Below are 17,223 nucleotides of genomic sequence, written 5' to 3'. Positions count from 1 at the left end.
GCACTTGTGTAAAAATTATAGACCAAAAGCCCCTTATTGGGATGTTCTAGCTCTTGTGTAAAGATTATAGACCAAAAGCCCCTTTTTGGGATGTTCTAGCTCTTGTGTAAAGATTATAGACCAAAAGCCCCTTATTGGGATGTTCTAGCTTTTGTGTAAAGATTATAGACCAAAGTCAATAACAATACATCCATGGAAAGAAACACTTCATGAAACCAATAATTCAGATCAAAACCTACAAGCAATCCATCATGACCTTTAACTCTTAATCCTAAAGAATGCTACATGTACATTGGAGAGCTGCGCACAATTTTAATGTGTTTCCATAAGCTATTTTTTGCTTACATAACAAAATGCTATGAACTTTGCTGTACAACTCCATCACAACCTATACCTTTGACTAATTGTTTCCATAATGTAAGGTTATTTCCACCCCTACAAAACATACCACCATGACTGTTACCTCCGACTATTCCTCACTTGACACACTTATCTCTAGTTTAATGAATAAGAGGATTTCAATATTTTTGTCATCTTCATTTTATCTTGCATTATTTTTTTTGTTTTACTTTTTCTCCACAAACGATTACATTTGTTTTGATATTTTTGTCAACAAAAATTCAGCCATATCTGCAAAATGACTTGCAGAAAATGTGTGAAGTGGCAAGTATTGTGTGAATTTGCTTCATTAAATAACATTACCATCACCAGACTTATAAATCTGTCTGTGAATATACAGTTTAATAAAATTAAAAAAGATATATATAAATATGCCTTCTGATGAAATTTACTTCCTCTTGTACTACTCATATCCATGGGCCATACAGTTATACAATCAATAAAAATGAGACTTAAATAACACAGCCATCTAAAAACATGTTAGGTGCTTTGAAGCTTACTCACACTAAAACATTATGACTTTCTTCAAAGACATGATTTTAATGTAACCTACCACACACTCTTCAAGGAGAACAATTTTCTTGCTGTACAAGAGTCTTCTTTAAGATACCCCCACCGCCCCATAAAAAACAAACATAGGTGTATCATTATTTTAAACATTTATTGCCAAGTTATTTTTATATCAACATACAATGAAGTCCAAGTGGACCTGACATCGCTAACCTGGCTAATGTACCTTAACAGTTGACCTTTGACTGAGCACTGTAAAAACAAAAGCATATTTAAACTATCTTCCAACCTTTATATCAAGTTCCTTTTAGTTACTGTACTATTGTTTGATAAAAGCTAATTGCCCAAACAAATGCATAATTAACATGCATACATTTCACCCATAACTGAACTATTCTAACATATTAACCAAGTTTGATTGAAATATGATGAACAGACACAACAAAGCTTGGCCAATCAGATGCACATCATCACATTAAAGAGTGTGTATCTCGTTTAAAAAGCCTGTCTAAAAGCATAATGATATAAGCATACTTCAAAAAATGGATCAAAATTTGATCTGAATTTGGTCTAATTAATATGCATAAGTATTGCTCACAATTAAACTCGTTAACAGCCAAATTATATAACCTTATATACCAAGTCTGATATACATCAACTCAGAAATAGTCTCTAAAGTTGTAACAAGTGATTAATTACATCACCTTATTATCAATCAGATTGTAATCAGACAGTACGTAGTTCACCTCTATTTTTACTAGTCTCCAGTAGTTATTGTTAACATTATCATGCACACACAAAAGTTTGTTGCAAGTAATCTTGGCCCATTTTCTAACTAAATATTTTTTTTGCATTCTTTTATATTTACATAAAAATGTTTAATGATTTAAAATGATTTTTAAAAAAAACTTGTAATTGACATGATATGGCCAGTTTTGTGCTACCATACTGTGAAGTCACCCACCCACCCATTTACCTACTGTGACAAGGCAAAAATGACAAAACAATAATAAAAATAACATATAAAAGCAGTGGTACTATAACGAGCTAATAATACAAAGACAATTTTATTTCTGTATCTTTTTAAAAGCAATGTTCTTGTTCATCCACAGAACCCACTAAGTAACCTTGGACTGACAGCCAGCAGTATATAGTTCAGGAATAAATAATTACCCTGATTAGCTACTACAGGTGAGGTCTCACATGAAAAGCATACAAAGTGCAGTCCACTCTACTAATTCCAATACTCATTCATATGTACAATATACAGTTAAGCTGCCAGGGTAAGATATCCAATAACAATGTATAGTCATAATTATAGAAAGTTTACCAAAGAATGAAAATAATTGTTCCTACTTTCATCTGCACTAGTCAAAAAGGACCTTCCAGTCTGCCAATGGAGTGATCTGATCAGGCTAATAGGCCATTCTGATCAGGCTAATAGGACATTCTGATCAGGCTAATAGGCCAATCTGATCAGTCTAATAGACCAATCCAATCAGATCAAAGATCTCATTAATATGTATGGATCTTGTTGATATAACCCTATATGCCAAGTCAGACAAAATTTGCAACAACTAAGGTCCAATTTACTATCATCTTACTGGACAGGAATGAAGATGGCATGAATGCAGGTAATATTAAGTGTGACAGTAATACTTCTAATGAAGGCTTTGTGCAAATGCACTATTTTTTGAAAAACAGGATCCCGAAAGATCTTTAAGTTTTCTATTTTCTCAGCATTGTTGAATAATTAGCATTACATTATATTTGAAAATAAAACATATCTCTTCATGAAACATTCTATATTGCTACTTTTCATAGTTGGTGTGAACTGTGAAAACAATATTGGGTCTAAACCAATCAGTATGAGTAGTCAGATAAATGTTACAACAACTCCCCTCATACTATACTCCCAGATCAGAAATATGGCCTCAAGAGTTGGTTGTTGTTGTTGTTGTGGGGTTTAATGCCATTTTTCAGCACACGATAGGCTATACATGGTGGCCAGTATTAATGGTGGAGGAAGAATCCGGGAAAACACCGGAAAGAACCACTGACCCATGAGAAGCTACTGGCAAGCCTTCTCACATACCCACATTGGCCGAATGCAAGACTCGAACCCACATAGACAGGTGAGATGGCAGTGATCCATAACGGAGCGCTTTAGACCACTCAGTGACCCACAAGAGTTGGTATCAAGCTCAGCAAATCAAAAGCAAGGTCACCTCATTAATATGTATGAATCTTGCTCATTGCCAAACACTTTGAAATCTTGATGATATAAACATGCATTCCAAGTTTGATTCCAATAGGACCAAAATAAAGCCTCCACAGTGGTAACGAGATTAAGCAAATTATGTGCATCATGGCATAAATATGCATAGATCTTGCTTCTTATAGAATCTATCTGAAATCTTATTAGCCAATATTCTAAATTTGATAACAATTAAATTAGAATATGGCCTCTAAAGTGGAAACAAGCAATTGTTGACAGATGGATAAAACAACAGATGCATGTCCATACCATAAGCTTACTATGGCCAGGTAACTAAAAATTAGCATGCTTGCAAATAATACAATCTAACTATGTGGCACTGCTTGGACGAGTTTGCAATTAGCATGATGGCACATTCAGTTGGTTTAAAATGAGGAAGTCTCTATTCTATGATCTTTCCATTCTTTTTATACATATTTTTGTAACATCTGTAAATGACCATGGATGTTAGAATTTCTTCTCATTTCTTCAGTTAACAAAAAAAAGTCACATCAAAACACTGATCTGAATAGACCTACATAACAAAATGTTTACAAAATCAGTAACAACTGCATAACATGTGGCAAAAAAAATATCTTGCCAGTGTACAGAGTAAATGTGATATTTAATACAATATCCTTAGAGTCTGTAACAATACATCTCTGGGAAAAGGGTTATCTTTCAAAGAAAAATTAACAAAAGTCTCAAGTAATGCAATGAGGCAAAGCAGAAACAAAAGGCATATTTCAGCTCACAATAGTCTTATATAGTGAGCATAGCATAAGAATACATGGCAAGTGACATAATGTCCAGTTTTACCTAATACATGTGTAAAACTTGTACACACACATATCTTAGCCCTGGAAATGTTATTAAGTAGGCATAATTACATGTATTATTGTCTCCAAAGCTGTGATGGTCTCTGTCTGTATGTCCATTTGTCCTATCTACAACTTTAGATGAACATTCACAAAAGCTGGTGCATTTTAGTTCCCCATTATGTTTTATGTTTCCAGCTCTGACACCCCCCATGAGGGGTCAAAAGTTCTAAGGACACAACGTGCAATTACTGACAATAAACATTAATGAAGTTTTGTATATGAAACATACATACATCCAATATTGACCCCTGAGTCTGTCTTTTCATATCCCCAGGGACTTGGACCCTGTGTTGTAACTTGGTAACTATAGATATCCCCACCCTATAACAATATATACACTTATTGGGCATGAAAAGGCAAATTCACACATATCAATCCTTAACAATAGGGACTTAGCCCTTAACCCTTTGTGACTTTTCTAAGAAACAGTAAAGATTCCTACTCCTATAAACATATGTTGGACAGGAAAAGAGAATACACATATGAAGCTAACCACAGCTTCTGAACAAAGAACCCTCGGTACTTGGACAGCAGGCTTAATTCGGGGTGATGGTCAAGATGTGTCAAACAAACTCATATTTAAGATTGCTATCCACTTCTGACCTAGAATTCTTAGCTATACAATCAGAAAAGAACACAGTGCCTAACTATGATGTTATGTTTGTTTCAGATCACATGACAATGTTTCCTGTGGTTAGAAAGAGATACAATTAGTGGTTAATACCTTTTAAGGTCCAAAATCATAAACCAGGCATAATTTGTTGAAGAACTTTCCAAATAAAAGTGCCTGAGAAACTGCCCTAAACACAGAAGTTACCTGAAGTATGTATATGTACCAATAGACAAAATGAACAGACAAGGTAGCACCTATCACATTTGTCCTGGGGTATAAAAATGTCACGTTTCACATTTGTGTTACCTTTGCCAACATACCATCCAGTCATGTTTGTCTGTGGGTCAAGCACCATCCCCATCACCACCACCCCAATGGTTAAAAACTTAAAAAATTCACACAGAAGTAATGGGATGGTGAGATTGATACTAGCATGAAATAAACCCAACTTTAAGATAGAAATGAACAGAAAAGGATTTCTTAAACAGATAAGTATGTTCTGCTGCACTGCCCAATATTTGATGAAGCCAGCCAAATGAATTCCTTGATATAGGCATATAATCACATCATGACTATATGTATCAGCTGAAGTATCACATAAACTGGGTCTCTGATGCATAAAAAGACACCTCTAATAATGTCTGGAATTCATTTCAGCTTAACTGATAATGTTTTTTTTTTAAATTAAAAAACAACTGTATTCTTATCACAGTTTTGCATAGCAATCTTCCGAGTACTGGAGAACCGACATCAGACTGTCTGGCGACAAACAGGGCAAGTCCCAGACTGAAATGATATTTTAAAGATGTAAAATTATATCTTCAGAATCAAAAATATCTATTATAGCACAGCTGACAACAAAGATATACTGCATACGCTCGCTTATAAGCCAGGTCTAATTGCAAACTGCACAGACCAAGATCTGCTATTGCATAATGTGCCAGCAGATCTAGGTCTGCAGCTTATTAGGAGTAATCAGTAGAACAAACAACACTGACCCTGATCTGGCAGCACAATACATGATGGCAGGTCAGGGACTATTTATACAGTATAGACAAACCGCTTTCATGGAACCAACCAAGTACTTACCATTCTAGCTATAAAGAGGGCATGGCAACTGTATGAAGTATATGACTTTCATTTGAAATGAAATCTATGAAATTAACAACAGTAAATGTAGGAAGCTGCTTGCAGTAAATATAACATTACTAAATGACTTCCAAAAATTTCATAAAGGAATATGAGTTTAAGATATTTTTTTTACAATAAAGCATTATGTACTTTGCAATAATATTACTATGTCATATTGCTAATTAATATGACACTAGTAAAGGTAAGCATCATGTAATTAATATAAATCTGAATATCAATTTCTGGCCCAACACCACAAAACATCACTGTTCCAGGGCAGAAGATTGTACTGATAATATTGTATGAAGATATTAACATGAAAACAAGTGTTACTTTTGTCACTCAGCTGTTTTTTTAAAATATATACCTCAGCTTGTGAATGTTCATCACGCACATACGGAAGCTACAGAGGGGAAAGAAAAGCTTGAAGCACAAAGTTGCTCCATCACTTGGTTAATGTCTATCTTCATTCCTAGACAGTATATGTATTTCTCAGCATAAAATGAACAAGCCATTTACAAGGAGCTTATCCTCTAGATCTATCCCAGGCCCAGGGACCATAACCAAAATTAATAACCAAAGAAGCTGTTCATAATGCCATACTTAAAACACTTACTTGGCATTACAAAGGGAGTTAATCAGCTGGATTGCAAGGTCTGTCTTTACCTCCAAGGGTCTATCCTAGAATCACGACTTGGATACCCTCGAGATCAGCATCCAAGAAAACTGTGACAGGTTAGTGGTTAAGGTATCAGACACATGACCAAACAGCTGCAGATTCAAGTCAAACCATCTAATCTGCCTTTATATATTATCAACTATCTCAGGATTAGTTTAAAGTCATGGGTCTCATTGCTCTTAGAAATTAAATATGACCATCAATGCTAAAAAAAAAGCCCATTACATCAGCATGCTATCAGATTTTGTCAAAATATTGCTTACGGGTGTTTGGGAAGTCATTTGATTTTATCAATATTTGTTTGATGATAGATTGGTATCGCATGTACAAGACAGACAGCCATGTATCTCAAGATGCTTACAGCCAAACATAGTCAAATTCTGCTGAGCAGTTGTTGAGAAGTGTTATGGTCAGACAACTAAAAATGTGTGCATTATCCATATGGACTGAATCTGGTCTACAAAGTTCAAATGCTTTTCTAGAACTGAACATTGATGAACACTCTGAACTGGATGGCAAAGGTCAATAGCAAGCAGTGTAGTATCATCTATATTTCTAAATTACCAACTTCCAGAAAAAGTTCATTCTTACAGATTTATTAATGTGTGTGTGTGTGTTTTGGATTTTTAATGTAGCTTTAACAATGCTATATCGCTATGATGTCTGCAGTGTGACAGATTATAGTGATGTCTAGCATTGGGGCATCATGCTGCAGACCTGTAGCATGATGTCCCACCCAGTCACATTATCCTGACACCAGGCCAACCAGTCCTAACATTAACCTCTTAATGCTGAGCACCAAGCGAGGTAGCTGTTAGTACCATTTTTGTAAGTCTTTGGTATGACTCAGCCGGGGATCGAAGCATGACCTCCCGCATACAGATTTCTTAAACAGCTTCTTTACATCAGCATGCATGTGATACACAGAAAACTGTAACTGGCCAATGTCATAAAATGTGATCTAAATGGGCTAATTATATCACACTGCATGGCATGGATAATAAATGTATAGGCTTCTATTTGAACAAAATCATTCAATAAATGTTGTGTCAATCAAGTTTCCAGGTACCAGTATATAAAAACATTTGCCACTCAAAATAATCCCCAAATTGTATAAATTGTCTAGCTTTGTCAAATTCATGGACAGTTGGAGCCAATTTCTCTGTCATTTCCTCATTGGCCATGATTATTTAATGTGAATCTGTTTATATTTTAATGTTTTTAAAGTCCATTTTCTTTTTGTTTTCTTTAGTCTCAGTATTTGCAATCCTTAATCGATGAAATTAAATACTTTATAAATAAGAAAACTTTGACAGAGGGAAATCCTGTAATTCAAGTACCAACAAAAATGTCTTTATTTTTTACAAAACGAAAAAAATATGCACATTTAAGAAAATAATTGAAGCCACAGTACAATACTCTTAGCAATCATCTCTTTCATTATAACACAATAGTTTGGGTCAACTGTATTATGTAATGAACTAAACTATCTTGAGAACAGTGTATGTACCAAACCACATTTAACAAGAACATGTATGTAACCATGTAAAGCAAGAACAGTGTATGTACCAGACTATGTAGAACAAGAACATGTATGAAACCATTTACAATGAGAACAGTGTATGCACCAGATCACACTATAGCAAGAACAGTGTTATGTACTAGACTACACTATAGCAACAGTGTATGTACCAGACCACACTATAGCAAGAACAGTGTATGTACCAGACCACACTGTAAAAAGAACAGTGTATGTACCAGACCACACTACAGCAAGAACAGTGTATGTACCAGACTATGCAGAACAAGAACATATATGAAACCATTCACAATGAGAACAGTGTATGTACCAGATCACACTATAGCAAGAACAGTATGAACCAAACCACAGTATTGCAGGAATTATTAAATTTTCTCAAACATGGTTTTAAATAGAAGAAAAAAAGATATACAGTGAACCCTACCACCCCAAACAAAAACACATGAGACCAAATTTAATTTTAGGTCTTTTAAAAGGATTTCAGCAAATTTTCACCTGACAATTTCACTGTAAACAGGATTCACATTAATGCCTTAATAGCATAGTCACGTAATTACTAATTGGTCATGACTAATGTAATATTTTAACAGCATACATGTAATTACTAATCAGTCACGATTAATACAATATTTTAACAGCATACATGTATTTACTAATCGGTCATGATTAAAACAATATTTTAACAGTATACATGTTATTACTATTCTGTCAGGCTTAATCTTCATAAATAGTTATGAAAGGAATGGAGATCAGATACTCTTACGTGTTCTGTATTACCTAGACAAAAATACTGGCATTTAAAAAGATAAATTCATGTACTCTCACTTTTTCTGTGGGGGAGGGGGGAGGAACAGACATAAATACTGGCATTTAAAAAGATAAATAGATAAATTCACGCGCTTTCGCTTTTTCTGCACGGGGGTTGCGGTGGGAACAGACAGACTGATAGTATACATGTTCTTACCTTGGCTAGCCATGCTTTTATGCATAGTGGGTGGAAAAGGTGTCGACATGGTAAGTTTGACATCACTTCCTGCAGTTCCCAAGGGCAGAGACATATTGGACATGAAACATTCTGTTCTGTAAATGAAAGAAAACAGTGTCTGATTTACTGCTAGTAACCTTAGTAAATCACCTTAAGTTTAGAAATACTATTCTTAGGAGAGTTATAGATACATGTACATCTAAATTGTTTAATTTTGTTCAGGATTTTAATCTTGCTTAGATATATTTTAGATATTTCAGATCCAATCAGGTTACAATATTTAAGGTAGACAATTCTGAAAAGATTTAGTTTTGCGATCTTACCTGGGGAAGTTAAATTAGTAAAAAACTATCTTCACTGAAGTTTGAACAACAGTACCTGCCAGTCTCTAATGAGTACAAAGATAAACACTATTATCACAAGCATGACCTTCAACCCCTCCAATGAACTACTAAGTTATAATGTCACATGCATGACCTTCAACCCCTTCAATGAACTACTAAACACTAATGTCACATGCATGACCTTCATCCCATCCAATGAACTACTAAACACTAATTTCACATGCATGACCTTCAACCCCTCCAATGAACTACTAAGACCATCAAAGTCAGAGAGTACAATTTAATATTGAATGCCACTGTCCAATAAATGTTAAAGATGGAAACTTGGTGTATTTTTTTAATTTAGCATCAGTGTGGTTGTATTTATCCAAGTGTGTGCACAAGTGTGTATGTGTGCATGGTATATGTGGAGATGATATATGACCATGCTATGTCTACCAAATATATTTTGTCTGAAAGTGTATTAAATGCTTCAAAGAAACATTTATTTTATTCAAATTTGTTAACTCCAGTACTTTTCTATAGTCTTATATAAGTAAATATTTTATATTAAAAATGTACAATGTTGCTTGTTTGGATCATGTGTAATGACCCCCAATAGGACAACAAAACACTTTTTGAAAGTGAAAAGTCAGCAGGTACAATAATGTACCTATATTAACATAAATCAGTCTGTGTCTATTACACCAGACAGTAATAACAATCTCTAAGCAGCCTCAAAAACAAATCTGTCTATTACATCAGACAGTAATAACAATTTCTTAGTAACTATATAAACAAATCTGTCTCTATTACATGAGATGATAATAATTTCTAAGCAACCTCATAAACAAATCTGTGTCTATAACATCAGACAACAATATCAATCTTTAAGCAGCCTTTTAAAAAAATCAGGAAGTAAGAAACAATTTCTAAGCAACCTTATAAACAAATCTGTCTGTCTATTACACGAAATAGTAATAACAATCTCTAAGCAACATCATAAACAAATCTGGGCCAAACTGGTACATACTGAAAGTCACAACAAAGCTTGCCAGGGCAGCACACATTGTTTGTTTATTCATTATTGGCTCAAGCAACAGCAAAGTCAATGATCATAAGCAACAGAAAGCTAATGAATGAATACTATATACGCTGTTAAATGACCTAGATACATGAAATGCTCGATTTCTTCTCAAAGATGTGTCAAGAATTAGTGAAGTGTACAATATGGTTGTGATCTGGAACATAGGTTATGGATATGGACTGATGAAACCAAAACTTCTGGCACTATGACACTGGATTCATTGCGAGCGGAATGCATTCTTATTGAGAGTGTTAACTTATACCCTGTGAAACTGAGGTATTTTTTATTCAAACTCGATGAAGAAATTGTATGGTGATGTACCACATATGAAAATTTTGGACTTTATGTAGTTTGTACAACAAATTCTGACCATATGTTTTATCACTATAAACTTATGTTCTTGAGGAGAAGTAACAAGATTTTCAAGATGTATGCCATGGTGGCCATAAGTAATTAGGATTGCCAACTTTTGCTAATTGGAGAGAGGGATGGATGACAGATGAAAGACACTCCCACAAGCTCTCTTCCGTCTATAAGCAGCAGAGCTAAAAATGGTCTAATTGCTTTGGTGGTTTTTGCCATCTTAGATTTGTCATCATGTGGATGCTTACATTATTGTAAAAAAAGTTTATCATGTACTCAACTTCAAGTAACTAATAAAAACTTTCACATTACATGTATCATGTTCATCCGAGGGAGGCACTATGAAATTTTCTGTTCTACATCTCAGGGCCCTTTCAGTAAAATGTTTGGAATGCATTTTATTCAACTTTTCCTTTATTCCACCCCCTTTATCTGACTTGATACCAAAGCAGTAATTAACATGATAATATAAAGCATGTATGCTTTTAATTGAGTCTAATAATACAACAAATACTTCTGCAAGTTGAAGAGCAAAACAGTCTGCATTTAATTAGCTTCCCACAGAGTTTTTTGTTGTTGTTATAGGGTTGAACACCATTTTTTGTTGTTGTGGGGTTTAACGCCATTTTTCAGCACACGATAGGCTATACATGGCTGCCAGTATTAACGGTGGAGGAAGAACCCCGGAAAGAACCACTGGACCACAAGAAGCTACTGGCAAGTTTCTCACATACCCACATTGGCTGAATTGGAGACTCGAACCCTGGCAGAAGTGAGATGGCAGTGATCCGTAACAGAGAATACTTTAGAGACTACTCGGTCCCTGTGTGGTAATAGGTATACCTATTCTTAGTAATGGTGGTCATAGGTATACCTATTCTTAGTAATGGTGGCCATAGGTATACCTATTCTTAGTAATGGTGATCATAGGTATACCTATTCTTAGTAATGGTGGCCATAGGTATACCTATTCTTAGTAATGGTGGTCATAGGTATACCTATTCTTAGTAATGGTGGTCATAGGTATACCTATTCTTAGTAATGGTGGTCATAGGTACACCTATTCTTAGTAATGGTGGCCATAGGTATACCTATTCTTAGTAATGGTGGCCATAAGTATACCTATTCTTAATAATGGTGGCCATAGGTATACCTATTCTTAGTAATGGTGGTCATAGGTATACCTATTCTTAGTAATGGTGGCCATAGGTATACCTATTCTTAGTAATGGTGATCATAGGTATACCTATTCTTAGTAATGGTGGCCATAAGTATACCTATTCTTAATAATGGTGGCCATAGGTATACCTATTCTTAGTAATGGTGGTCATAGGTATACCTATTCTTAGTAATGGTGGCCATAAGTATACCTATTCTTAATAATGGTGGCCATAGGTATACCTATTCTTAATAATGGAGGCCAAAGGTATCATTTGTAAAACTTGAAAGCTTTCCGTCATTCTTAATATTAAAGGTTTCTCTTGTTTAGTAACAACTGCCGTATCTGAACAAACTGGAAAGAGCTTCATGCCAGAATGGAATCTTTCTGTTATATTCTGTTGAGTGTTGTTTTGACAGGAATCCATTTAAAATTTAGCTTTATTTTTAGTAGCCATATTTAGTGGTGGATTGGCATCATATGAACAAAGTCTAAACGATGTTCATGCTAGGGTGTTTTCCATCAAATTTTGTCAAATTCTGATAAGCAATACTTTTAGAAGTTGTCAATTATGGCAAAGCTGCATCATTTGATCAAAAGTGAAAACACATAATTCCAGGATGCTTTCTATTAACTTTGGTTAAATTCTCTTTAGCGACCTTTAAAAAATTCAAATCAATAGGTTTCTTACCGTAAGCACTAAATCTGGGTCAGGTCTGTGATATAAAACAATGTTATTATGCAAAAACCATTGTTCTTGTTGTAGTCAATGAACTTTACTTTTGATATTTGTTTTTCTCCAAAATCAATAGGCTTCTTCCTTATCCCAAATGAAATCCATCCATAAATCTGGCAACCATTGACAATGGAGAACTTTTAAGATTTTATGGAGAAACCATTTTTCTTTCATCTGATTAAATGATCCTGACCTCTGACCTTTTCAGTCCAAAACTGACATGGCTCTTCCTTACCCTTAGTGCAAACCATTCAAAAAGTTTTACCATGGCAGATGTTAGAGAATATGAGTTATTCTACAGAAACCGTTTTCATATTTTAGTAAATGACCATAACCTTTGACCTTTAGGTTCTGAAACAGATAGGGTTTTTTCTTACCCTAAGTGCAAGCTATCTGCAAAGTTTGGTAGCTGAAGATTGTGGAGAACATGAGTTAATGTGAGGAAAACAAATTTTTTTCTATTTGGACAGATAGTGATTTTGACAATTAACTTATGAGTTTGAAATTGATATGGTTCCTCCATTTCTAATTCAAAGAGTTTGGTAACAGTAGGTGATGGACAACTAAATTTACTGTACAGAACCAAGCTGGTAACAGATTAATAGATGGACATCACAACATAATAAGCTCTGCATTATGGCAGGCATACAAAAACAGAACAAATTTTAATAAAAACTGAATGTATCTATGTTGTCTTTTATACCTAAATACTAAATTCTGATACTGAAAATTAGGTGAGAATAACTCATAACTGAGGGAAATATACTTCATTTTGAATAGAAATAGATATATGTAAAGACAGAAAACATCAAAATTATTGATGCCTACAATAAATTCTGTCAATATAATTTTACTGCAATAAATGAAAGCCACTTTTCTTTCAAAGTTGTTTATTTACCTATATCCTCTGCACTGGCAATTCTGGTGGGTAGGGCATCTATTGCAGCCTTGGAAGCTGGGGGTGGGGCCTGCTCTCCCAATAGATCTGGGTATACAGCTAACATCTGCAGGATCACATTCTACAAGAACACAAGGTTTCCATACTAAATCATGAAAATGAAGCTTTACACATAGCCATGCAGTGTAATGTAATTAGCCCATTTAGATCACAGCTTATGACATTGGCCAGTTACAGTTTTCTGTGTATCACATGCATGTTGATGTAAAGAAGCTGTTTGTTTTAATAATCGTGATGAAAACTGCATGTACAGTAACGAGTTATCTAGGCATCATTTTAACATGAAGAAATTTCATTTTTAATGAGCTATCATTACGAGTCCGACCTGTCAGAAGTTATCAGCCTCAGAATGTTAAAACTGGATTTTCTTTTTGTGTGGTCAGTATTATGCTCAACCCAAGTCACGCGTATGCTCAACACAGGTCACAGGTATGTTCAACACAGGTCACAGGTAAGTTCAAAACTGTGCAACTTTACTGATGTGTTGTCATGTCAAAACAAGAACACTGGGAAATATATCATCATAAATTTCACAATTCCTGTATCAATAATGCCTGAAAAATGAACATTAAATAAAACATGTCAGTGGAGCACAAAAAATAGGCTTTAATGACCTACTATTAAAATGATGAATCAGTATGCTTGGCCTCAACAAGTTTTGTGATTCTTGGAAGGAAGTTTGGAAGGAAGTACACACGTATAAGCTTTATATGTCTAGATACCCTTGAATGGGTGGACACTATACCGTCCAAAAAGAATTTCCATGAATTCAAGATAAGACCATTATTTCTTTTCAATGACTGAGTGTTGAAACCGCCTACAATATCTTTGAGCGAACAGATATTCAAATTAGTCACTGTGGCAGAGATAGAAGACTTAAGATCAGTACCATTATCCTTTAGGATCAAACTAGACACACACGATTTTCAACATGCTCCTTGTGGCAGTCACATTGGTTGTCTGCAGGGTACTATATTGTCATCAGGAGCAACAAGATGTCACAAAACCAGACAACCATCAAAGTCTTCCAGTAAAAAACCCATGTTCATAAGAATTTCAAACAGTCAGTAAAAAACCTACGATGATGTCACTCTCGACTGTTCTCTCATTACACCAACATAGCAAGGCTGCATATCTTAAGCTGAAATGCATCAGCTCCATTTGCTCTTTCCTTTCTGTTGATGCCACTGTAACACTTGTGTTCCTTAGTATTTTCAAGACTGGACTATTGTAATTCCCTACTACCTGGTTCATCTCAAGATCTACTACAGAAACTTCAAAATCCTTAGAGTGCAAAGAACCTAGCACACTTCTTTCCTGCTCTGTAACCTCCATTAACTACCCGATTAATCCAGAATCAAACAAAATCTGTTCACTATGCTGAATTTCATAGACTGGCTCCAGTCCAATATACCTATCTGAACTCATCCATGTGTACACCACATCTAGAAATTAAAGTTTCTTTTCTAACACTCATATTTTCCTTGTCCCCACTATTAAAATGTATTCAGATGAACCTTCTTTTGTGTACCAGAGCCTTGATAAATGGAACAAATTACCAAGGACTCTGTGATCTAATTCAAAAGTGCTCTTAAAATTCACCCATTTCTACTACAAGAACAGATTTAAAGACTTAACAATGTTTACTTCCTTAATTATTGGAAGCAAGTTTTTCTTGTGAAATTTCATGGTGTTTGTTTTTTAATCATTTTGTGTATATCTCTTTTCTGTGTTATTTTGTATATCACTTTGAGCCTCTAAAAATTAGGTGTTGTGTTAAGGCTACATTATTATTAATGTTGTTATTATTATTATTATTATTATTATTGTTGTTGTTATATATATTTTCATTTAGAAGTAGCAATAACAAGATTTTTAAGACATCTATTGTGGTGGCCAAAGTGGAAATCAGATTGTAACCATTTTCATTTTGGACCATCTAGATATGTCTTTTAATAAAAATCCCATGTTGATATGATCATCCATTCAAGATAAAGTAGTTGTAATAAGGTTTTCAATACGACTGCTGTGATGGTTAATATTGGATGTTCAAGCACCACCATTTTTATCTAAGCCTGACTGAACATCAAAGAAGTCTTCTGGTGAAAACCCCATGGTGACATTACTGGCTGTAACAGCAAGACTTACAAGACTGCTGTTGTGGTAGCCATACTGGATGCGACATGAGCACCGTTATCATTTAGGACAAAACAAACATATTAAACATCATTAGAAGTGAAAGCCCAATGTTGATATGACCATACATTTTAGAGGAGTTGTGATAATATTTTCATATTGGATGTCTGAGCAGAATCATTTAATTTATGGTGCTCATACCATACCATTTTCATTTAGGACCAACCAGACATCATATGAAGTCTTTTAGAGAAAACTCTATTTTGATATGGAGAAGATAAGATTTTCAAGATGGCCACTATGGCACCCATACTGGATTTCCTGGTGGGACCAACTAGACATGGGATGAATGTGTGTGGAATGTTTCATGGCAATTCTCCAAATAGTTTAGTAAGGACCAACTAGACATGGGATGAATGTGTGTGGAACATTTCATGGGAATTCTCCAAATAGTTTAGTAAGGACCAACTAGACATGGGATGAATGTGTGTGGAACATTTCATGGGAATTCTCCAAATAGTTTAGTAAGGACCAACTTGACATGGGATGAATGTGTGTGGAACATTTCATGGGAATTCTCCAAATAGTTCAGTAAGGACCAACTAGACATGGGATGAATATGTGTGGAACGTTTCATGGCAATTCCTCAAATAGTTAAGGAGTAGCAATAAGAAATTTATGCTAAAAAATGAATAGATGACTGACAAATGGGCATCCCATAAGCTCTTCAGTCTATGATACTAGAGGTACCAGTAGCATTCATAAAAATCACATTGTCAATACGTACATATCACATAGTAATCCATCAAAAACTAAAGAATCAGTTTTGTTCGAAATATTCAGTGATACACTGCATTCAGCTGAAAGACAGAACAGCAATAACAAAAACTGTGGGACACTAATTTGTAAATCTGTGAATGATGGCTAGGCGATAACCTTAATATTATTTATTTATAAAGTCTCACGGCAATCCATCAACAAGAAGCCCATATGGGCCTGATATTGCTCAACCTGCTTAAATAACTTATTACATGACCATTTTTTTAAAGCAGGCTTAACACAGTTTTTAAAAAAACCCAAATTTGATATATTTTCATTTCAAATATTTTACTTTATCCTGATAAAAAATCGTTCAAACAAAAAAGATATAAATAATGAATATGCATCATGTCTTGCTCATAATCATTTGTCATCCTGGAAAAGATGAAAGATCACATTATTAATGTGTATAGATCTTGCTCATTATTGAATTACTTGAACATCGTGAAGATAATACCCGCATAAACCCTTATAAACATCAAACCAGAAATGTGGCTTCCAGGGTGGTAACAAACTCTATAAAACAGATTAAGATCAAGTCATTAATATCCATATAGACCGCTCTGGTGGTCTAGTGGTTAGAGTGTCTGCCTCAGATGCAGGAGGTTGTGGGTTCGATCCCTGGCCGAGTCATACCAAAGACTTAC

General features: G+C 34.7%; 1 protein-coding gene across 2 annotated transcripts in view; it reads right to left on the bottom strand.

The window, feature by feature from the left end:
* Positions 1-1,041: 1,041 nt before the first annotated feature.
* The window catches only part of LOC149794107 (uncharacterized), a 37,199-nt gene continuing 21,017 nt past the window's right edge, over positions 1,042-17,223 (bottom strand). For both annotated transcript variants that reach the window (XM_089968080.1, XM_089968079.1), the window contains exons 7-9: positions 13,562-13,682; positions 8,975-9,090; positions 1,042-5,446 (exon numbers count right to left, since the gene is read on the bottom strand). In XM_089968080.1, coding sequence (XP_089824206.1) covers positions 5,411-5,446; positions 8,975-9,090; positions 13,562-13,682 — 273 coding nt within the window. In that variant the 3' untranslated portion in view covers positions 1,042-5,410. The remainder of the gene's footprint in view (positions 5,447-8,974; positions 9,091-13,561; positions 13,683-17,223) is intronic.

Source organism: Sinohyriopsis cumingii, chromosome 8 (genome assembly GCF_028554795.1).
Source record: "Sinohyriopsis cumingii isolate HCF-2022 chromosome 8, ASM2855479v2, whole genome shotgun sequence".
Lineage (NCBI taxonomy): Eukaryota > Metazoa > Mollusca > Bivalvia > Unionida > Unionidae > Sinohyriopsis > Sinohyriopsis cumingii.
The sequence above is the reverse complement of the archived record's forward strand: the minus strand, read 5'-3'. Positions and strand labels throughout refer to the sequence as shown.